We start from the raw sequence: 23283 nt of genomic DNA, 5'->3' as shown, positions 1-23283 counted from the left end.
CGTCGCTCTACTGAGAACAATCCGAGTTTCTCCAACCTCTCCTCATAGCTAATAACCTCCAGACCAGGCAACATCCTGCATCCTCTCCAACGCCTCCATATCCTTCTGGTAATGTGGTGACCAGAATTGCACGCAATATTCCAAGTGTGGCCTAACCAAGGTTCTATACAGCTGCAGCATGACTTCCTAGCTTTTATACTCAATCAATACTCCTGCCAATGAAGGCAAGCATGCCATATGCCTTCCTGACTACCTTATCCACCTGCGTTGCCACTTTCAGTGACCTGTGGACCTGTACACCCAGATCCCGCTGCCCGTCAATGCACTTAAGGGTTCTGCCATTTACTGTATAATTCCTGCCTGTATTCAACCTTCCAAAATGCATTCCCTCGCATTTGTCAGGATTAAACTCCATCTGCCATTTCTCCGCCCAAGTCTCCAACCAATCTATATCCCGTTGTATCCTTTGACAATCCTCTTCACTATCTGCAACTCCTCTAACCTTAGTGTCGTCTGCAAACTTACTAATTAGCCCAGTTACATTTTCCTCCAAATCATTTATGTATACTACAAACAGCAAAGGTCCCAGCACTGATCCCTGTGGAACTCCACTAGTCACAGCTCTCCATTCAGAAAAGCACCCTGACACTGCTACCCTCTGTCTTCTATGACCAAGCCAATTCTGTATCCATCTTGCCAGCTCACCTCTGATCCCGTGCGACTTTACCTTCTGTACCAGTCTGCCATGAGGGGCCTTGTCAAAGGCCTTACTGAAATCCAGGTATATAACATCCACTGCCCTTCCATCATCAATCATCTTTGTCACTTCCTCGAAAAACTCGATCAAGTTAGTGAGACACGACCTCCCATTCACAAAACCATGCTGCCTCTCACTAATACGCCCATTTGCTTCCAAACGGTAGTAAATCCTGTCACAAAGAATCTTCTCCAATAATTTCCCTACCACTCATGTAAGGCTCACCGGCCTGTAATTTCCTGGATCATCCCTGCTACCCTTCTTAAACAATGGAACAACATTGGCCATTCTCCAGTCCTCTGGGACCTCACCCGTAGCCAGTGAGGATACAAAGATTTCTGTCAAGGCCCCAGCAATCTCCTCCCTTGCCTCCCTCGGTACTCTGGGGTAGATCCCATCTGGCCCTGGGGACTTATCCACCTTAATATTCTTCAAGACGCCTAACACCTCTCTTTTGATCTCAACATGATCCAGGCTACTCAAGTCCTCTCACAATGAAGGCCAACATACCATTTGCCTTCTTAGCTGTTTGCTGCACCTGCATGCTTGCTTTCAGTGATTGGTGTACAAGGACACCCAGGTCCCTTTGTACATCAACATTTCCCAATTATTACCATTTAAATAATACTCTGCCTTTGTTTTTCCGACCAAATTGGATAACTTCACATTTATCCTCGTTATACCGCATCTGCCATGTATTTGACCACTCACTCAACTTCTCTAAATTGCCTTGAAGCCTCTTAACACACTCCTCATCGCTCAGACCCACCAAGTTTCATGACATCAACAAACTTGGAAATATTACATTTGGTCCCCTCATCCAAATCATTGATATAGATTGTGAATAGCTGGGGCCCAAGCTATCACTGATTCTTGTGATATCCCACTAGTAACCGCCTGCCACTCCGAAAAAGACAAATTTATTCTACTGTTTCCTGTCTGCTAACCAATTCTCAATCCATGCCATTATACTGCTCCCAATCCCACCTCCTTTAATTTTACACACTAACCTCTTATGTCGGACTTTATCAAAAGCTTTCTGAAAATCCAAATACACCACATCCACTGGTTCTCCCTTATCTATTCTGCTAGTTACATCCTCAAAAAACTCCAGTAAGTTTGCCAAACATGATTTCCCTTTCATAAATCCATGTTGACTTTGTCTAATCCCATTGATATTTCCTAAGTGTCCTGTTATCACATCCTTTATAATATTCTAGCATTCTCCCTACTACTGATGTTAGGCTAACCGGTCTATAATTCACTATTTTCTCCCTCCCCCCACCTTGTTTTTTTAAATAGTGGGGTTACATCAGCCACCCTCTAATCTGCCAGGATTCTGTTCCAGAATCTAGGAAGATGACAACCAATCCATCTATTATTTCCATTGCCACCTCCTTTAGTACCCTGAAAGTAGATTATCAGGCCCTGGGGATTTATCAGCTTTCAGTCCCATTAATTTCTCCAGCACTATTTTTTTCATATTACTAAGTTCCTTCAATCCCTCCTTCTCACTTGACCCTTGGTTCCCTAGTATTTCTGGAAAGTTATCTATGTCTCCGTGAAGACGGAACTAAAGTAGTTGTTTAATGTTCTGCCATTTCCTTGTTCTTTATTATAAATGCTCTCATTTTAGACTGCAGGGGATCCACATTTGTCTTCAATAATCTTTTTCTTTTTCCATACTTATAGAAGCTTTTAAAGTCCACTTTTATGTTCCTTGCTAGCTTATGCTCATACTCTATTTTCCCCTCTTAATCAATCTCTTGGTCCTCCTTTGCTGAATTCTAAACTGCTCCCAATCTTCAGGCTTGCTACTTTGTCTAGCAACTCTACTACTTTTTGGATCTAATACTATCCCTAAGTTCTTTTGTTAGTCATGGTTGGGCCACTTTTCCTGTTGTGTTTTTGCACCAGAAAGGAATGTATAACTATTGCAATGCATACATTCGTTCCTTAAATATTAGTCATTGTCTATCCACTTTTTATAAAATTCCCCAACTCACACCTCATACCTTTATAGTTTCCTTTGTTAAGACTTACGACCCTAGTTTCAGATCGGACTACTTCACTTTCCATCCTAATGAAGAATTCTATCATGTTATGGTCACTGTTCCCTAAAGGACCCCGCACAACAAGATAATTAATTAAACCTTTCTCATTGCACAATACCAAATCTAGGATAGTCTGTTCCCCAGATGATTCCTTCACATACTGGTCTAAAAAACCATCTTGTACACACTCCAGGGATTCATCTGCCACAGTGTTATTGTTAATTTGGTTTGCCCAGTCTATATGTAGATTAAAGTCACCCATGATTACTGTAGCACCCTTGTTACATGCATCTCTAAATTCCTGTTTAATGCCGTCCCCTACCTTATCACTGCTGTTTGGAGGCCTATAGACAACTCCCTCTAATGTTTTCTGCTCACTGTTGCTTTTTAGCTCCAGACAGACTGATTCTATATCTAGATTTTTTGAGCCAATATCCTCTCTCACTATTGCACTGATTTCATCCTTAACTAATAACGCTAGTCCAGTTCAGCTTCTGGTCAATGGTAACCCCCCAGGATGTTGATACCGGGGGATTCAGTGATGGTAATGCCATTGAACATCAAGGGACCATGGTTAGATTCTCTCTTGTTGGAGGTGGTCATTGCCTGGCACTTGTGTGACGCCAATGTGACGTGTCAGCCCAACACTGAATATTGTCCAGGTCTTGCTGCATTTGGGCTTGGGCTGCTTCTATTTGCACTGTTAATTCGTCTACCTTATTGCGAATGCTCCATGCATTCAGATACTGTGCCTTTAGACTTGTCTGTTTAATATTTTTACACATTTTATTTGTACTATGACCCTATTTGTTGCTAGCCCTGGTTTGCTCTGCCTTCCACTTTTGCTTTCTACTTTTCTGTCTTTCATTCCTAACTTTGTTTCCCTCTCTCGTGTCTCCCTGCTCAGGTTCCCATTCCTCTGCCAATCTAGTTTAAAGTCACCCCCATAGTGCTAGCGAATACCCCTGCGAGGATATTGGTCCCAGTCCTGCAGGGATGCCACCTGTCCAGCTTGTATAGATCCCATCTTCCCCAGAATTGGTCCCAATGCCTCAGGAATCTAAATCCCTCCCTCCTACACCATCTCTCCAGCCACACATTCATCTGGTCTATTCTATTCCTGATCTCGCTAACATGTGGCACTAGGAATAATCCTTAGGTTACTACCTTCGAAGGACTACTTTTTATTTCCTAACTCCCTATATTCTGCTTTCAAGACCTCATCCCACTTTTCACCCCTGTTGTTGGTACTGACATGGTCCAGAATATCCTGAAGCCGCTCAGTGACATCCTTGACCCTGGCACCAGAAAGGCAACATACCATCCTGGTGTCATGTTTGCGGTCGCAGAAACATCTGTCTGCTCCCAATACAATAGAATCCCCTATCACTATTGCTCTCCCACTCCATTTCCCCCCTTCTGTGCAGCTGAGTCACTTGCGTTGCCACAGACTTGACTCTTGTTGCATTCCCCTGAGAAACCATCTCCCCCAGCAGCATCCAAAGTGGAAAATCTTTCGGAGACGGAGATGGACCCAGGGGACTCCTGCACTACCTGCCTAGTGCTTTTAGTCAGTCTGGTGGTCACCTATTCCCTTTCTGCCTGTGCCTCTACCTGCAGTGTGACCATGTCACTGTACATGCTATCCACAAAGATCGCATTCTTGTGGATGCTCCACAGTGACTCCAGGCACAGCTCCAGTTCCGAAACACGGATTTCAAGTAGCTGCAGCTGGAGACACTTCCTGCACACATGGTGGCCCTGGACACTGGAAGTGTCCCTGACTTTCCACATCCCATAGGAGCATTCTACTTGGCCGAGCTGCCCTATGACTTACCCTTAAATGATTCCCTTTTCTTCTAATACTTTCTAAACTGGAGGAAGTAAGGGCAGAAGAAATACTTACTAGGTTCTACTCACCAAAGCTACTGGTCTTCTTACTGGGGAAAGTAGAAAATGAAAGGATCACCTCCTTCCCTCTTCACTGAACTCCCTCTCCCACCAAACTCCAACTGAAGCACCTCCCAAATTCATGACTGCTACCATCTAAAAGGACAAGGGGAGCAAAGGTGGGAACACCACCACCTGGAAGTTCCCCTCCAAGCCATTCACCATCTTGACTTGGAAATACATTGCCGTTCCTTCAATGTCACTGGGTCAAAATCTTGGAACTCCCTCCCTAACAACATGGTGCGTGTACCTACACCATATGGACTGCACCGGGTCAAGAAGGCAGCTCACAACCCCCACCTTCTCAAGGGCAACTAGGGATGGGAAATAAGACCATAAGACATAGGAGCAGAAGTAGCTCATTTGGCCCCTCAAGTCTGCTCCGCCATTCAATGAGTTCACGGCTGATCTGATAATCCTCAACTCCACTTTCCTGCCTTTTCCCCATAACCCTAGGTTCCCTTACTGATTAAAAATCTGTCTAGCTCAGCCTTGAATATGTTTAACAACCCAGCCTCTACAGCCCTCTGCGGTAAAGAATTTCACAGATTCACTACCCTCTGAGAAAAGAAATTCCTTCTCATCTCTGTCTTAAATGGGCGACCCCTTACTTATTATGACCTCTGGTCCTAGACTCCCCCACAAGGAGAAACAACCTCTCAGGGGACTAGACTCGATAGATGCTAACAATCTTACGTGTTTCAATAAGGTCGCCTCTCATTCTTCTAAACTCCAATGAGTACAGGCACAACCTACTCAACCTTTCCTCATAAGAAAATCTCTCCATGCCCGGGATCAACCTAGTGAACCATCTCTGGACTGCCTCCAATGCCAGTATATCTTTCCTTAGATAAGGGGACCAAAACTATTCACAGTATTCTAGGTATATTCTAACTAGTGTCTTGTATAGTTTTAGCAAGACTTCCCTATTTTTATACTCCATTCCTTTCGAAATGAAGGTCAGCATTCCATTTGCATTCCCTATTACCTGAACTTGTATGCCAGCTTTTTGTTATTCATGCACGAGGACCCCCAGATCCCTTTGTGCTGCAGGTTTCTGCAGTCTTTCTTCATTTAAATAATATTCCATCTGCCAAGTTTTTGCCCACTCACTTAACCTATATCCCTCCGTAGATTGTTTGTGTCATCCTCACCAGTTGCTTTCCCATCTATTTTTGTGTCGTTTGCAAACTTGGTGATAGTACATTCACTTCCCTCACCAAGTGAATAATATATATTGTAAATTATTGTGGCCCCAGCACTGATCCCTGTGGCACTCCACTAGTTACAGGCTGTCATCCTGAAAATGCCCCCCTTATCCCAACTCTCTCTCTTCTATTAGTTAGCCAGTCCTAACTATATTACCCCCAACACCATGGGCTCTTATCTTATTAAGTAGCCTTATGTGCAGTACCTTATCCAATACCTTTTGGAAATCTAAATATATTACATCTACTGGTTCCCCTTTACCTATCCTGCCTGTTACCTCCTCAAAGAATTCTAGTGAATTTGTCAAGCATGATTTCCCCTTCATGAAGCCATGCTGACTCTGCTTGATTATATTATGTATTTCTAAATGCTCTGCTATCACATCCTTTATAATAGACTAACATTTTCCCCAATGACAGACGTTAAGTCAACTGGCCTATAGTTTTTTGTCTCCCTCCCTTTTTGAATAAGGGTGTTACATTGGCAGTTTTCCAATCCTGTGGGACTTATCCAGAATCTAAGGGTTCTTGGAAGATTACTACCAGTTCATCCACTATCTCTGTTGCTACTTCCTTTAATATCCTAGGGTGCAACCCATCAGGTCCAGGGGACTTATCAGCCTTTAGCCCCATTAGTTTCCCTAGTACTTTTTCTCTAGTGATAGTTTTTGTATTTATTTCCTCCCCCTCCCCTTTTTGCCCCTTGATTATTTAGTATTTTTGGAATGCTATTAGTGTCTAATACCTTGAAGACTGATGCAAAGTATTTATTGAACTCCTCTGCCATTTCCTGGTTCCCCATTATTATTTCCCCAGCCTCATTCTCTAAGGGGCCTGTGTTCACTTTGGCCTCTCTCTTCCTTTTTACATATTTAAAGAAGCTCTTACTGTCTGATTTTATATTCCTTGTTAGTTTCCCCTCAAAGTTTATTTTCTCCCTCTTTTTTTTTGGTCATCTTTTGTTGGTTTTTAAAACTTCCCCAATCTGCTGGCTTACCACTAATCTTTAGCACATTGTATGTTTTGTTCCTTTCAATTTGATACTATCCTTAACTTCCTTGGTTAACCATGAGTGATTTATCCCCTTCCTAGGACCCTTCTTACTCACTGGGATATATCTTTGTTGTGAATCATGAACTGTCATCAACCGTCTTTTCTGCTAAACTCCACTCCAGCCAACCCTGCCCTCATTTCTTTGTAATTACCCTTAAGTTTAGTACGGTTGTTTCTAACCCAAGTTTCTCACTCTCAAACTGAATGCAAAATTCTACCATTGTTTCCCAGGGGATCATTTACTCAGATCATTTATTAAACCTGTCTCAATACCAGATCCAAAATAGCCTGATCCCTGGTTGGATCCACAACATATTGTTCTAGGAAACTGTCCCAAATACACTATGAATTTTTGCTCGAGGCTATCTCTGCCAATTTGATTTCCTCAATCTACATGAAGATTAAAGTCACCCATGATTACAGTACTGCCTTTTTTACATGCCCTCATATCTCTGATTTATTCTGTCCTACAGTAGCACTACTGTTAGGGGGCCTATAGACTACTCCAACCAGTGTCTTCTTCCCCATGTTACCTCTTCCCTCCACCCATATAGATTCTACATCTTCCGATCCAAGATAATTTTTTGCTATCGTACTTATTCCATCTCATATTAATAAAGCTACCCCACCACCCTTTCCTTCCTGCCTGTCCTTTCGAAAAGTCATATACCCCTGAATATTTAATTCCCAGCGTTGATCTCCTTGTAACCATGTTTCCGTAATGGCTATAAGGTCATAATCATTAACCTCTATTTGTGCCGTTAATTCATTTATTTTGTTCCGAATACTACTGCATTTAAGTGAAGAGCCATTAATTTTTGTCTTTTTACCATTTTTTCCCCCCATTGACCCTATATGATGCTGTTTTTTTTGTAATGTTTGTACACTCTGTCCCTTCCTGTCACACTCTGGGTATCATTACCTAAATAGCTGCCTTGCAAGGCTGTCGTATCCTTTTGCATTGTAAGTTTACGCATCCCCTCTCCAGAATCTCCCCCTCTCCATTTAGTTTAAAGCCCTCTCTACAGCCCTAGTTATTCAATTCGCCAGGACGCTGGTCCCAGCATGGTTCAAGTGAAGCCCGCCCCACAAGAACAACTCCCTTCTACCCCAGTACTGGTGTCAATGCCCCATGAACTGAAACTCATTCCTCCCACACCAATCTTTGAGCCACGCATTTAACTCCTTGACTTTATTTACTCTATATCAGTTTGCCTGGGGATCAGGTAGTAATCCTAAGATTATTACCTTGGAGGCTCCGCTTTTTAATTTAGCTCCTAACTGTTCAAATTCTTTCAGCAGAACCTCCTCTCTAGTCCTATCAATGTCGTTGGTACCAACGTGGACAACGACATCTGGATCCCTCCCCTCCCACTCTAAGTTGCTCTCCAGCTCTAAGGAGATGTCCTTAAACCTGGCACCGGGCAGGCAACACAGCCTTCAGGACTCATGTTCACAGCTGCAGAGAACAGGATCTATCCCCCTAATTATACTGTCCCCTACCACAACTACATTCCTATTTACTCCCGCCACTTGAACGGCTCCTTGTACCACGGTGCCGTGGTCAGTTTGCTCATCCTTCCTGCAGTTCCCGTTCTCACCCACACAGCTTACAAGAACCTCGTAACTGCTGGACAGTTGCAGGGGCTGAGGTTCCTTGAACACTACCCCCGGGTCCACATACCTGCCTCACCTGCAGTCACACCCTCCTGTCCCTGATCACAGACCAAATTTGAATTTCCTAATCTGAGGGGTGTGACTGCCTCCTGGAGCAAAGTGTCCAGGTAACTTTCCCCCTCCCTGATGTGGCACAATATCTGTAGCTCAGACTCCTGCTCCTTAACTTGGATCTGAAGTTTCTCGAGCTGCAAACACTTGGTACAGTTGTGTTCGCTCCCGCATGCTGCAGCAGCAACACATCACCCATCCTGCCATCACTATCATATTTTAATTTATTAATTAATTACTCTGGTACCCCTGCTCTTTACACTTTATTGTAATTAATTATTTTACACCAGTATCGATCTTATATTTAACAAGTTATTTTTAAGAAAGAGAAAAAAAGACTAGAGACCTAAACACAAACTGAAGACCTTACTTTTACTTTAAAGACCAGGAATACTCACCAATCCTACTCACCAATCAGTTGCTTTCCTTGCACTCGCGTCATGTTGTGGTTCATGACGTCACTCTGCCGCTGGTCTCGCATGAAGTCTCCGCGCTCTTTTTAAAAAAAAATATGCTGGCACAGCCAGCTGACTTGGCCTAGCCGGCGACACCCATATCCCATGGATGAATAGAAAAAGAACTCCCCCACATTTTGCATCATCGCAACAAAAGTGTTGGCTGCGTCACCATGGAACATTTCTTTAAACCAATTCAACTGGTAACTGCCCAGAGTGCAGGTATCATAATACTTCAAGAAGAGATCCAAAGTGCTAAGAGTGGTGATGCAGTTAATTGTTATCACCAACAATTCACATTACATTCTGCAATACAAAGAGCTCAAGTTTGTGCACTGTGCTCCTGGTCAACCGTCCTTGCAGGCAGAACAGTTGAGGTCATCACAGCAATTAATCACATAAAAAACAATTCTCATGTCCCCAACACCAAGCACCTAACCTTGAATCTTCTGCCAATTATCTCCGATCTGTGTTCTCTGATTATTGACCCTCCTGCCACTGGAACAGTTTGTCCTTATTTACTTTATCAAAACCACTCAGCTTAGAAGAACCCCTCTATTAAATCTCCCCTTAACCTTCTTTGCTCCAAGAAGGACAATCCCATCTTCTCCAGTCTCTCCACATAACTGAAGTCCCTCATCCCTGGAAGCATTCTAATAAATCTGTTCTGCAGCCTCACCAAGGCTTTGATACCTTTCCCAAGGAGTGTAGTGCCCAGAATTGGACTCAATACTCCAGGCTGGGGCCTAACCAGTAACGAGGCTGGACTTTGTCACCATGGATTGGCCCAACCATCTTCAGCAGCTTCATCAATGACCTTCCTTCCATCATAAGGTCAGAAGTGGGGATGCTCGCTGATGATTGCACAATGTTCAGCACCATTCGCGATTCCTCAGATACTAAAGCCGTCCATGTCCAAATGCAGCAAAACCTGGGCAACATCCACGCTTGGACTGACAAGTGGCAAGTAACATTCACACCACACAAGTGTCAGGCAATGAACATCTCCAACAAGAGAGAATCTAACCATCAACCCTTGACATTCAATGGCATTACCATCACTGAATCCCCCACTATCAACATCCTGGAGTTACTACTGACCAGAAACTGAACTGAACTAGCCATATAAATTCTGTGGCTACAAGAGCAGGTCAGAGGCTAGGAATCATGCGATGAGTAATCCACTCCTGACTTCCCAAAACCTGTCCACCATCTACAAGGCACAAGTCAGGAGTGTAATGGAATACTCCCCACTTGCCTGGATGAGTGCAGCTCCCACAACACTACCGTTCAGGACAAAGCAGCCCGCTTGATTGGCACCACATCCACAAACATTCACTCCCTCCACCACTGACGCACAATAGCAGCATTGCAAGATGCATTGCAGGAATTCATCAAGGTTCCTTCGACAGCACCTTCCAAACCCAGAGCCACTCTAGAAGGACAAGGGAAGCAGATAGATGGGAACAGTACCACTTGGAAGTTCCCCTCCAAGTCACTCAGCATCCTGACTTCGAAATATAATCGCTGTTCCTTCACTGTCGCTGGGTCAAAATCCTGGAACTCCCTCCCCAACAGCACTGTGGGTGTACATACACCACATGGACTGCAGCAGTTCAAGAAGGCAGCTCACCACTGCCTTCTCAAGGGCAATTAAGGACGGGCAATAAAATGCTGACTCAGCCAGCGAAGCCTACATGCCATGAATGAATAAATAAAATAAAAGTCCCCTTTACTGAGCTGTGTTATACTGGGCCTAGCCCAATCCAGATAACAGGTGTTCCACGGATCTAGTGTCAAAGTAAATGTGACACTCAAGAAATTTGGGATATTAAAAGACTCAGTTTTCAACGTATTGAATCAATATAGGTAAGTGTGAGGTAGAATATCCCTGGAGGAAAAATAAGGAGCCCACATAATCCTTGTAAGACAAGAGTCTAAAATGGGTAGAAGATCAGTGTAATCTGGGGGTATAAATGCACAAATTACTACTTTAGTGATGCAGGTTATAAAGCTAAAAGAAAATGCAAACAAAAGTACTGGGGCTTATTTGCAGAGGGATGGAATTGAAAAGCAGATATGTTAGAATAAACTTGTATAGAACCTTGCTTAGATCACACTTGGTGTACTGTGAACCGTTCTGGTCTCCATGTTAAAAAAAGGATACCAAGGCCCTGCAGAAGGTGCAGAAACAATTTACGAGAATTATACCAGAAGAAGTGAAAAGTTATACCTATCGGGAAGAATGAACAAAATTTACGAGAATTATACCAGAAGTGAGAAGTTATACCTATCAGGAAGAATGAACAGGCTGGGGCTCCATTCTCTAGTAAAGGGAAGGTTGAGGGGTGACCTGATAGAGGTTTCCAAATTATGATAGGGAATTCACAGAGTGTTTCCATTAGTGGGCAAGTCCAGAAATAGGTGCTATAAATTTAAGATAGTCACCGACAAATCCAATAGGGAATTCAGGAGAAAGTTCTTAACCCTGAGACTGGTGAGAATGCTACCATGCCAAGCAGCTGACTTGAATAGTAGATGGGGAAGCTAGATAAATGCATGAAGCAGAAAGGAATAGAAGGATATGCTGGTAGGATTCAATGAAGGGTGGAAGGAAGCTTGTGGGGAGAATAAACACCAATATAGGCTAACTGGGGTGAATGGTCTGTTTCTTTGTTGTAATTTCTATGTAATACTGCAGAGGAAAACATGCTGAAACTACACCGCACTCTGGCCAGGCAACACCTTGAACACTTTGCCCACTTCTAATCACTGGATACAGAGAGGGAAGATTTGAATCTTGGAGATAGTGCAGCAAAGAGCCATGAGCTCGCAGCATTCAAGAGGATTGGGGTTATGAAGAAATACTGGATCAAGTGTATCAGGAAGTTCTTCACACAAAGAGTGATGAACACATGGAATGGATATCTGGGTAGGGCAGTGGGGCAAATCCGAGAATCATTAGGAAACACCCATGATAAAGAGCAAGGAAACTGCATTTTATTTCTGCATGGATAACTTAGGTTAGGCTGGATGATCTCATCAAGATCAAAATTTCCCAAGGATACCAAACTGGAGATAATGAGCAACATAATACAAAACTTTTAGATGGGGCTGTTAAGTGGCAAATTAACATTAACACAGATAAATGTGAGATAAAGCACTTTGTTAGGAAAAATAAAAACATTATCTGCACATCAGAAAATAAGGAACCAAATGGGGTAGAAAAGCAAAGGGATGCAAGGGTGACAGGTGAACAAATCATTAAAAGTATCGTCATAATTCAACATAGCAATTGAAAATTCAACAAAGCACTGGGATTAATTTTTTGGGGCTGATGAAAGATCACCCTGTCCTGAAGATGCTGCCTGACCTGCTGAGTATTTACAGCATTTTTGGTTTTTATTTTAATTTTTAAGTTGTACAGAATTCAGAAGTTGAGATTATGTTAACTTGTATCGGGCCCTGGTCAAGCCACATGAAGACTGCTGTGCACATGCTGTAGTCTCCAGGCTGTATGAAAAAAAAAGGACATAGACGCACTGGTGGAAGTGCAAAGAAGGACGTTACCAGAGCTGAGAGATTACAGCTATCGGGAAAGAGTGAACAAGTTGGGATTTTTCCTTTAGGGAGGCAAGTCTTGGAGAAGACCTAATAGAGAGCTTTAAAATTGCGAAAAAGATCAGACAGGGTACATAGATGTAAAGAGAATGTTTCTACTTGTGAGAGAATCCAAAATTCAAGGCCAGAAATTCAAAATATAGTTACTAATAAATCCAGTAGGGAAATTTCTTACCCTGATGGTGATTAGAATGTGGGACTCGCCAAGACAGCAAATAGCTTAGATGCTTCAAAAGGAAATTAGACAAGTACATGATAGAAAAGGGGATAGAAAAACATGTTGAAAGGCTGAGATGAGGTGATGGAATGGGAGGGGATTCATGTGAAGTACAAACACCAGCAGAGGCTAGATGAGTCAAATGGTTTGTCTTTTTGTTGTAATTTCTATGCAAGTCATATCAGCAGAGTAGTTGAGAGCAACACACCATTTCAGAAAGCAACAAAAGCCGTGTAACCAAGCACACAAACTTTGGGCAAAACTTACGTACTATAAAAACCCACAAAAGTTAGAGTGAGTAACTTTCTTACCCATTTCACCAAGGCCTCAGCCTTTGTCCTGTGCACTGCCATTCTGTAGCTTTACTCACGAGTTGACCTGGAAATAAAAGGCAAAAGGTGTAAACTAGAGGGAACAGAGATGTACAAGGAGTCATAGTGGCTTTGGCCTTCACTTTACCACGTCTTTCATAGCCTGGGATAGCCTTGCACCTGGTAAAAAGGCTCCAGCCTTAAAAACTCTTCTGAGATCTCTGTGTGCTGCCAATTCTGAACTTGAAAATCTACAACTTTAAATATTGGCAGCCATGCCTTCGGCTGCTTGAGCCCTGAAGTTCTGGAATTCCCTTCCCAAAACTCTCCGCCTCTCTAGCTCTCCTCATGTAAGATGCTCGAATATTGTTGAAAAAGAGAGAGAGACATGTTACTGAAACTTTTTGTCTTGCGCTCATCAGGACAAACACAAGAATGCCAAATTTTTAAAAATCACAACAATTTATACTAGAAGGGGAAAAAAAGGGTGTCGAATGGTTGGCAGATCAACTCTGGTCGATTGGCCAAGACGTTGCCAAAGAGAAAGCTCCTACGTTATAAATTGTTGTGCCTGTTTGAAAATTGACATGCCTGCATTTGTCCTGATGAGTGCAAGACAAAAAGCTTCAGCAACATTTCTCTCTTTCAGCGATATTCAAGTTCTGTAATACCAAGTGACTGTTTTTAAGGTGCTCCTTAAAATTTGACCTCTTTCATCAAGCTTTGTCACCTGCCCTAATATTTCCTCACGCCAAATTTTATTTCAAAGTTCAGTGTCAAGTTCTGTTTGATAATTGCGCCTGTAAAGCATTTTCAGACATTTTACTCCAGCAAAGGCACTGCATAAATGCAAGTTGCTGTGTTGGTTGAAGGCCAACCACCTACTGCTCTTTTATTGGGTTTTTTTTTATTCATTCATAGGATGTGGGCTTCACTGGCTAGACCAGCATTTATTGCTCGTCCAATGTCAACTTTCCCAGTAACTAACTCCCTGAAGCCTTGGCTAATGAAGGGCTGGGCTACTCACCTTTCAGAAGGTGCATCAAAAAAAATAATAACAGGGACTGGGTCAAGCATAACCTTAGAGGGGTTCATGAAAATGTGTGCCAATTCAAACCTTGAATTGTTTTAAAAGGACTGGACATTTTCATGGTACATCAAACATGGAAGGAATGCAGCTGGTAGCAAGTTGCAGCATTATATAAATTTGAAATCAAGCCGCCTGGGCTCTTCTCCCAGAGGCCAGCATAAGAATCCTCATCAACTCCACAATATATCTCAAAACACAAACTCCCAATACAACAATGTAAATACTGTACATCATCATCGTATTTAATTGATTGTAAAGCACTTTGGGATGCGATCATGAAGGCACTACACAAATGCAAGTTGCTTCTGTGCTGCAACACTCATCACAGAAAAGGACCATACACACAACAGCACTTGTATCTAAACAGACACAGTAGTGTAATGGTTATGATACCATAAAAATAAACCAGAGAACGAGAGTTCAAATCCTGCAATGACAGGTTGAGTGTTCAAATTTAATTCTCAATTCAATTTTTTTTTTAAAAAAATGTAAAAAATTCCAGGCACCAGTAAAAGTCACGATGAACAGTTGGGAATGTTATCAAAACCCAAAAGGTTAGTTTGGGGGTGGGGTAACCTGCCATCCTTAGCCACTCAGGGCTGTGTGTGTGTGATTTCAGCCCTACAGCAGGCTGCTTGGCTCTTAACTACCTTCTTAAGTGGCCTAGCGAGCCCCTTAAAGGTGATCAAAGGAGGGCAATAAACGCCCAAATTGCCAGTAAGGGCAATAAATGCCATATTGATACTCACGCCCCAAGAAATGAAGCTGCCCCTTTTTTAAACCCTGTTGGTTTTAAGGACACAGGCAAGTAAGTACTTCCAGAGTGAAGAAAGCAGCCACTGAGGCCTGTCTAGGGACATACATGTCCACGCCTCCAGAACACACTCTGGAAAAGGGGGGCCTCGTCTCCAGCAGCATTTGCCCTCCCCCCCCCCACCCACCCACCCCTAACAGGAGACAGGACAAAAAGTTAGTTTCAATGGCGGATTGGAGGAGCCCGTAGTTTGGCAGAACCTTCTCCAGCTCAGCTCCCCCTCAATGTCCCTCCAACACCAGGGGGGCCACATTCTTTTCACTGCTTCCTGCAGAGATGCCCTCTTGTTATTTCAAAAAAAGAGGGTGTGGTCAAACATTGCGCCCACGGCTAAAGAGGGAGGGCAGCCTTATATGTTGCGTGTGCAATTTTGGGTTATTAATAATTAAAGAAGAGAAAAAAAAGCGGAAAAAAAAACCTGCCGGAGTGCTTTGTAAAAGAGAGAGAGAGAGAAAAATCGCATTCATGCATAAAATGGAGATAAAACAACAGCTGCTCCCTGGGCCCGGACTCCCAGGCTCAGTTGGATTGGAAGCAACAACAAAAAAAAAATTCATTTTACAAAATAAAGTCACCAAAAAAAAAGTTATTGAAAAAAAAAAGCAATCGCCGGAGGTTTCTTTTGAGATCGAATTAAAAAGACAGGAGCAGAAAACAAACAGGAGCTGGTGCTGGGCCCACAGCCCGGGCTTGTTTTAAACAAGGGAATATAGATATATTTTTAAAACCCAACAATAAAAGTTCACACATGAATAAATAAACGCAAAGGCTTGGAGAGAAGGATATAAGCGTCCCCCCCAGGCAGCAATAGAATAAAAGCTTGGAGAAAGAGACTGGGGCCGGACTTGCAACTGCTCCAGGTAACAATCCTGCCTTTTTGGTTACACTGCTCACCGCTACAAAGTGTCCCGTCTGTCTGCAAATTCTCCTCCTTCCATTAAAGTTTGTGTCTCTTCCCCCAACCCCTCCCACAAGTGGTTCCTTTTGTACTCTCTCTCTGGATAAAAGAGGAGCTGGAGAAGAAGAAAAAAAAAAGACCACTTTCATCTAAAAATAAGAAAACAATAAATCCTCTCGACTGCTGCTGGCAGAGTGCTTCTACTTCCTGTTACGTCGCTTATTGCTTCCCTCATCTCTCTCTCTCTCTCTCACTCTCCCCCAGCTCAAATGATCTGTTCATCTCAGCTTTAGCTCAGCGGGTAGCACCCTGGTCCTTCGCTCAGGAGGCTGAGGGTTCAAAACCTGCTCGAGATACTAACTGGCGCATGAACAGCACTTGGGGAAGTGCTGCACTGTTTGGAGGTGCCATCTTTTGGATGAGATGTTAAACCTTCTGCCCTTCTGTGTGCATGTAAAAGATCCCAGGAGGAACGGGGGGGGGGGGGGGGGGGGGCAGAGTTGAGTCCTGGGCCAATCTACAACCATCACTCACCATCATTAAAACAGATTATCCAGTCATTATTGTTCTGGAAGCTTGTTACACTACAACAGTGATTACATTTGAAAAGTACATCCCAAAAATCAGAGAATTGTTATAGCACAGAAGGAGGCCATTAGGCCCATCACGTCTGCACTGGTTCCTTCAACAAGTAACTCTCTTCATGCCATTCTTCTGTCTGTTCCCCGTAGCCCTGCACATTCTTCCTTTTCAGATATCAGTTTAATTCTCTTGAACACCTTGATTGAACCTGCCTCCACCACACTCTCAGGCAGTGCATTCCAGACCTTAATCACTCACTGCGTGAAAGTTTTCCCCCCATATCACTTATGCTTTTTTTAAAAGAAAATTTATTTATGGGATGTGGGTATCACTGAGTAGGCCAGCATTTATTGCCCATCCCTAATTGCCCCTGAGAAGGTGGTGGTGAGCTGCCTTCTTGAACTGCTGCAGTCCATGTGGTGTAGGTACACCCACAGTGCCGTTAGGGAGGGAGTTTCAGGATTTTGATCCAGCGACAGTGAAGGAACGGCAAACTATTTCCAAGTCAGGATGCTGAGTGACTTGGAGGGGAACTTCCAGTTGTTAGCGTTCCCATCTATCTGCTGCCCTTGTCCTTCTAGATGGTAGCTGTCATGGGTTTGGAAGGTGCCATCTAAGGAGCCTTGGTGAGGTTCCTGCAGTGCATCTTGTAGATGGTATACACTGCTGCCACTGTACATCACTGGGGGCAAGGCTGAAGGTTGTGGATGGGGTGCTGATCAAGTGGGCTTCTTTGCCCTACAGGATGTCGAGTTTCTTGAGCGTTGTTGGAGCTGCACTCATCCGAGCAAGTGGAGAGTATTCCATCACACTCCTGACTTGTGCCTTGTAGATGGTGGACAAGCTTTGGGGAGTCAGGTGGTGAGTTACTCGGCGCAGGAATCCAAGCTTCTGACCTGCTATTGTAGCCACAATATTTATATGGCTAGTCCAGTTCAGTTTCTGCTCATTGGTAACCCCCAGGATGTTGATAGTGGGGGATTCAGCAATTGTAATACCATTGAATGTCAAGGGCAGATAGTTGGATTCTCTCTTGTTGGAGATGCTCATTGCCTGGCACTTGTGTGGCACGAATGTTACTTGCCACTTATCAGCCTTAGCCTGGCTACTGTACAGGTCTTGCTGCATTTGGACATGGACTGCTTCTATGTCTGAGGAGTTATGAACGGTGCTGAAGTTGAGCCATCATAAGCAAACATATCCACTCTGACCTTATGATGGTGGGAAGATCATTAATGAAGCAGCTAAAGATGGTTCGGCTGAGGACGCTACCCTGAGGAACTCCTGCAGTGATGTCCTGGAACTCAGATGATTAACTTCCAACAACCACAATCATCTTCCTTTGTGCTAGGTATGACTCCAGCCAATTCTTTTGCAAATTAATTTAAATCTGTACCCTCTCATTCGAGGGGAAAAGAGTTTCACTCTATCTACTCTGTCCAGACCCCTCATGATTTTGAAGACATCTATCAAATCTCCACTCAGCCTTCTCTTCTCCAAGGAGAACAGTCCTAACTTCTCTAATCTATCTCCATTACTGAAGTTTCTCATCCCTGGAAGCATTCCCATGAATCTTTTCTGCACTCCAATGCCTTCATAGCTTTCCTAAAAAGTGCAGTGCCCTGAACTGGACACAATACTCCAGCTGAGGGTGAACTAGTGTCTTAGGCATGATCAACATAACCTCCTTGCTCTTGTATTCTATGCCCCTATTAATAAAGCCCAGGATACTGTATGCTTTATTAACCACTCTCTCAACCTGTCCTGCCACCTTCAATGGATTTATGCACATATACACCCAGGTCCCTCTGCTCTTGCACCCCCTTTAGAATTGTACCCATTATTTTATATCGTCTCTCCATGTTCTTCCTATCAAAATCAATCACTTCACATTTTTGCACATTGGACTTCATTTGCCACGTGTTCGCCCATTACACTAACTTCACTGTGTTTTGAAGTTCTACACTATCCACCTCACAGCTTACAATCTTCCACAAACTTCGAAATTGCACCTTGTACATCAAGGTCTAGGTCATTATATAATCAGGAAAAACAAGGGTCCCAACACTGACCCCTGCAGAATTCCACTACAAACCTTCCTCCAGTCTGAAAAACATCCATTAACCACTACTCTGTTTCCTGTCACTATTTTGTATCCACGTTGCTACAGTCCCTTTTATTCCATGAGATATAACTTAAGCAAAGTCTGTTGTCTGGCACTGTATCAAATGCCTTTTGGAAGTCCACGTACACCACATCAACAACATGACCATCTACAACTCTCTCTGTTACCTCTTCAAACATCTCCAGCAAGTTAGTTAAACATTTTAGATTTTCCCTCAAGAAATCCACGCAGAATTTCACACGTTTTTATTCTGCATTTGTCTATGTGACTATTAATTTTATCCCAGACGATTGTTCTAGAAGCGTTCTCACAACCAAAGTTAAACTGACTGGCCTGCAGCTGCTTGGCTTACTTTGAGCCAGAGCGAAACGTTTGTAATTGTCCAGTACTGTGCCACCAGCCCCTAGTCCAAGTAAGACTGGAAAATTATGGCCAGTGCCTCCGCCATTTCCACTCTCACTTCCCTCAGTATTCTTGGATGCATCTCATCCGGTCTCCGTGCGTAAAAAGTACAGACAGCCTATCCAATGCCACCTCCTTATCAATAATCCCTTCTAGTTTCTGAATTACCTCCTCTTTCACAAAGGCCTGGGTAGCACCTTCTTCCTTGGTAGAGACAGATGCAAAGTATTCATTTAATACCTCAGCTATTCCCCTGCCTCCAGGTGTAAATCCCCCTTTTTGGTCCCTAATCGGCCCTACTCCTTTTTCTATTTATATGCCTATAGAAGACTTTGAGATTCACTTTCGTTAGTTGCTAGTCCCTTTTCACACTCCCTTTTTGCTTCTTTTATTTGCTTTTTCACCTCTCTTCTGAACCTTCTGTATTCAGCCTGGTTCTCAATTGTATTTTCTTCCTGAAATCTGTCATAATCGCACATTTGCTTCCTCATCTTAATTTCTATCACTTTTGTCATCCAGGGAGCTCTGGATTTGTTTGCCCTACCTTTCCCTTTCGAGGAAATATACCTTGACCGTGCCCGAACTCTCTCTTCTTTGAGGGTAGCCCATTGTTCAGCTACTTTTTACAAGCCAAACTTTGGCTCCAATTTATTCAGCCCAGATCTGTTCTTACCCCACTGAAGTTGGCTTTCCCCAAGTTAATTATTCTTACTCTGGATTGTTCTTTGTCATTTTCCATAGACAGCCTAAACCTTATGATACAATGATCACTGTCCCCCAAATGTCCTCCTAATGACACTTAATTCAACTGACCCACCTCATTCCCAAGAACCAGGTCTAGCAGTGCCTCCTTTCTTGTTGGACTGGAAACATACTGCTATACAAAATTTTCCTGAACACACTCTAGGAACTCTTGCCTCTCTCTGCCCTTTACACTACTACTATCATCCCAGCCAGTGCAGACACATTAGGCCACATGGCCTCCTTCTGTGCCATACCAATTCCGTGATTCCATATCCAGATAAAGTCCCCCATCGTTTTATACCTCTCTGCAATTTCTTTGCAAATTTGTTCCTCTATATCCTTTCCACTAGTTGGTGACCTATAAACTACACTGAGCAATGTTGTAATTTAATTGGCTGTGAAGTGCTTTGGGGCATCCGGAGGTTGTGAAAGGTGCTATACAAATGCAAGTTGTTTCTTTATTCTCACTTCACACCTCCCTCCTAGCTCAGGGGTCAGTCTCAGGATAAGAGGTTGGCCATTTAGGGCTGAGATGAGAAATTTCTTCACTCTGGAATTCTCCACCACAAAGAGCTGTGGATGCTCCATTTTTGAGTATATTCAAGACAGAGACGGACAGATTTTTTTGGGCACTAAGGGAATCAAGGGATATGGGAATAATGCAGGAAAGGGGGAGTTGAGGTAGATCAGCTATGACATTATTGAATGGTGGAGCAGGTTTCAGGAGCCAAATGGCCAATTCCTATTTGTGTTCTCAGAAAATCTCTTTTCACCTCCTCACTCCAAGTGCCTGGCCCATGGAAGTGTGGAAATCAGGGCAATGCAATCATCAAAATCACAAACAGCTCCTCCACAAAGCTCATGCTGCAAAAGTCTTAAGATAGCTCAACATTTCATTTGAATTTGATTCTTCAGCAAACATTCTCACCCATGTGGACATTTTTAAAAAGATTTTTTGTAGATACTCAGCTTTACCTCATTTCCACTAAGAATTTCACAAATTATTTAAACTATTAAAATGATCGGATAAATCTAGAACACGAGATGGGGAGAAGTGATACAGCAGACATAACATGAAGATTTGATTTTTATTTTGAGACAGAAAGGCACTGACAATCTGGCTCAGGTGAAACAAGTGTAGAGAGAGAAAATAAATACTTACGTGGAAACATAGGTAAATGTATGGCACAGAAGGCAGCCATTTGGCCATTGTGTCCATGTTGGCCAAAAAAGTTATCCAGCCTAATCCCAGCTTCCAGCTCTTGGCCCCTAGCCCTATGGATATGCACTGGAGGTGCCATAATAATGTATTTTTTTAATGTGATAAGGGGATGCCTGTCTCTATTTTTCAGGCTCTCCTATATTTATACAGTCCCTTTCATAACACAAGGATGCACTTCTGAAGTAGGTCAGAACATAGGAACAGGAGGAGGCCTTCAGCCCCTTGAGCCTTTCCACGATTCAATGAGATCATGGTTGATCTGCAAACTAACTCCAAATCTCTTAATTTCAAAAGATAACTAATTGACTGTTAACCTCGATTCTCAGTTTTAAAATTAACAATTGATCTAGCATAAATTGCCATTTGTGGGAAAGAGTTTCAAACCTCCACCACCCTTAATGTGCGGAAGTGTTTCCTAATTTCACTCCTGAGTGGCCATTTCTTGACCATGTCCCAGAATCCCCAAAACATGAGACGTGAAACCAATTAATTCAAGACAACAAAGACAGAAAAAAAACAAGCAAAAATAAAAAAAGATCAGCAGTTGAGACACCTTGCACACGAGATGCGGTATCTACACACATTTTTACTGTGCACGCATTTCAGGGACAGGAGAGACTAGAGACATTGGGACTCATAGGACATGGGAACAAAGGACTTAAGGACAGGAGTTGGCCATTCGGCCCCTAAAGCCCACTCCAACTTTCAGTAAGATCTGGGGAGGTGGCGGTGTAGTGGTGTTTTCACTGGACTAGTAATCCAGATACCTTGTTAACGCTCTGGGGACCCGGGTTTGAATCCCACCATGGCGGATGGTGAAATTTGAATTCAAAGGGAAAAAAAAATCTGGAATTAAGTCAAATGATGACCACGAAAGCAGTGTCGATTGTTGTAAAAACCCATCTGGTTCACTAATGTCCTTTATGGAAGGAAATCTCTGCCGTCCTCACCTGGTCTGGCCTACATGTGACTCCAGACCCACAGTAATGTGGTTGACTCTTAACTGTCCTCTGAAATGGCTGAGCAAGCCACTCAGTTGTCAAGGGGCAATTAGGGTTGAGCAATAAATGCTGGCCTAGCCAATGACACCCACATCTCATGAACGAATAAAAAAATAGGCTGATCTGCTTGTGGTCCCAGCTCCACTTTCCTGTTTACCCCCATACCTTAGCTTAAAGGCCCAGCCTCCGTTACCTTCTGGGGAAGAGAATTCCACACTGTAATGACTCTTGGAGAAAAAAAATCTCCCCATCTCTGTCATAAAAGGGAGACCTCTTTTTCATACACTATGTCCCCAAGTTCTAGTTTCCCCCACAAGCTGAAACATCCTCCCAGTCTCTACCCTATCCAGTCTCCAGACTTTCCACTGAAGTAGAGAAGGCCAAAAGATGACCCAAGAGAACATTATTTTAAATTATGAAGAGTTTCGATAGTATGTGGTGATCAAGTTACTGGACTGGAAAATCAAAGGTTCAAATCCCATTGTGGCACATTATATAAAAAACACAAGAAATAGGGGGAGTAGGTCATTCGGCCCATCGAGCCTGCTCCACCATTCAATAAGATCATGGCTGATCCAATTGTGGCCTCAATTCCATTTTCCTGCTTGGCCCCCAAGCCCCTGACTCTCTTGTCAATCAAAACTCTGTCTAACTTAGCCTTGAATATATTCAATGACACAGCCTCACTGCTCACTGGGGGAGAGAATTCCAAAGGTTAACGACTCTCAGAAGAAATTCCTCCTCATGATGGAATACTCTCCACGTGCCTGGATGAGTGCAGCTCTCACAACACTCAAGGAGCTTGACACTATTCAGGACAAAGCAGCCCACTTGTTTGGCATCCCATCCACAAACATTCAGTCCCTCCAGCACCGATGCACATTGGCAGTAGTGTATACCCATCTTCTTAGACAGCACTTTCCAAACTCACGACCACTACCATCTAGAAGGACAAGGGCAGCAGACACATGGGAACACCACGACCTGGAAAATCCCTTCCAACCCACTCACCAACCTGACTTGGAACTATATTGCCGTTCCTTCATTGTTG

At 43.3% G+C, this 23283-nt stretch overlaps 2 protein-coding genes across 4 annotated transcripts in view; both read right to left on the bottom strand.

Moving 5' to 3' along the window:
- Positions 1 to 23283, bottom strand: part of folr (folate receptor) — an 81993-nt gene that overhangs the window by 42602 nt on the left and 16108 nt on the right. The window lies entirely within an intron of this gene.
- LOC144682559 (nuclear mitotic apparatus protein 1) overlaps positions 1 to 23283 on the bottom strand; it is a 56804-nt gene that overhangs the window by 18533 nt on the left and 14988 nt on the right. Inside the window, exons 1-2 of one of the 2 annotated variants that reach the window (XM_078544995.1) lie at positions 16153 to 16398; positions 13355 to 13421 (exon numbers count right to left, since the gene is read on the bottom strand). In XM_078544995.1, coding sequence (XP_078401121.1) covers positions 13355 to 13396 — 42 coding nt within the window. In that variant the 5' untranslated portion in view covers positions 13397 to 13421; positions 16153 to 16398. Of the gene's footprint in view, positions 1 to 13354; positions 13422 to 16152; positions 16399 to 23283 lie in introns of those variants that run through there. The other variant, XM_078544996.1, reaches the window with a different exon arrangement.

This window comes from Cetorhinus maximus, chromosome 7, assembly GCF_964194155.1.
Source record: "Cetorhinus maximus chromosome 7, sCetMax3.hap1.1, whole genome shotgun sequence".
In the NCBI taxonomy this organism is placed as follows: Eukaryota; Metazoa; Chordata; class Chondrichthyes; order Lamniformes; family Cetorhinidae; genus Cetorhinus; species Cetorhinus maximus.
Note: the sequence above shows the minus strand (reverse complement) of the source record. Positions and strands in the feature narration are given on the sequence as shown.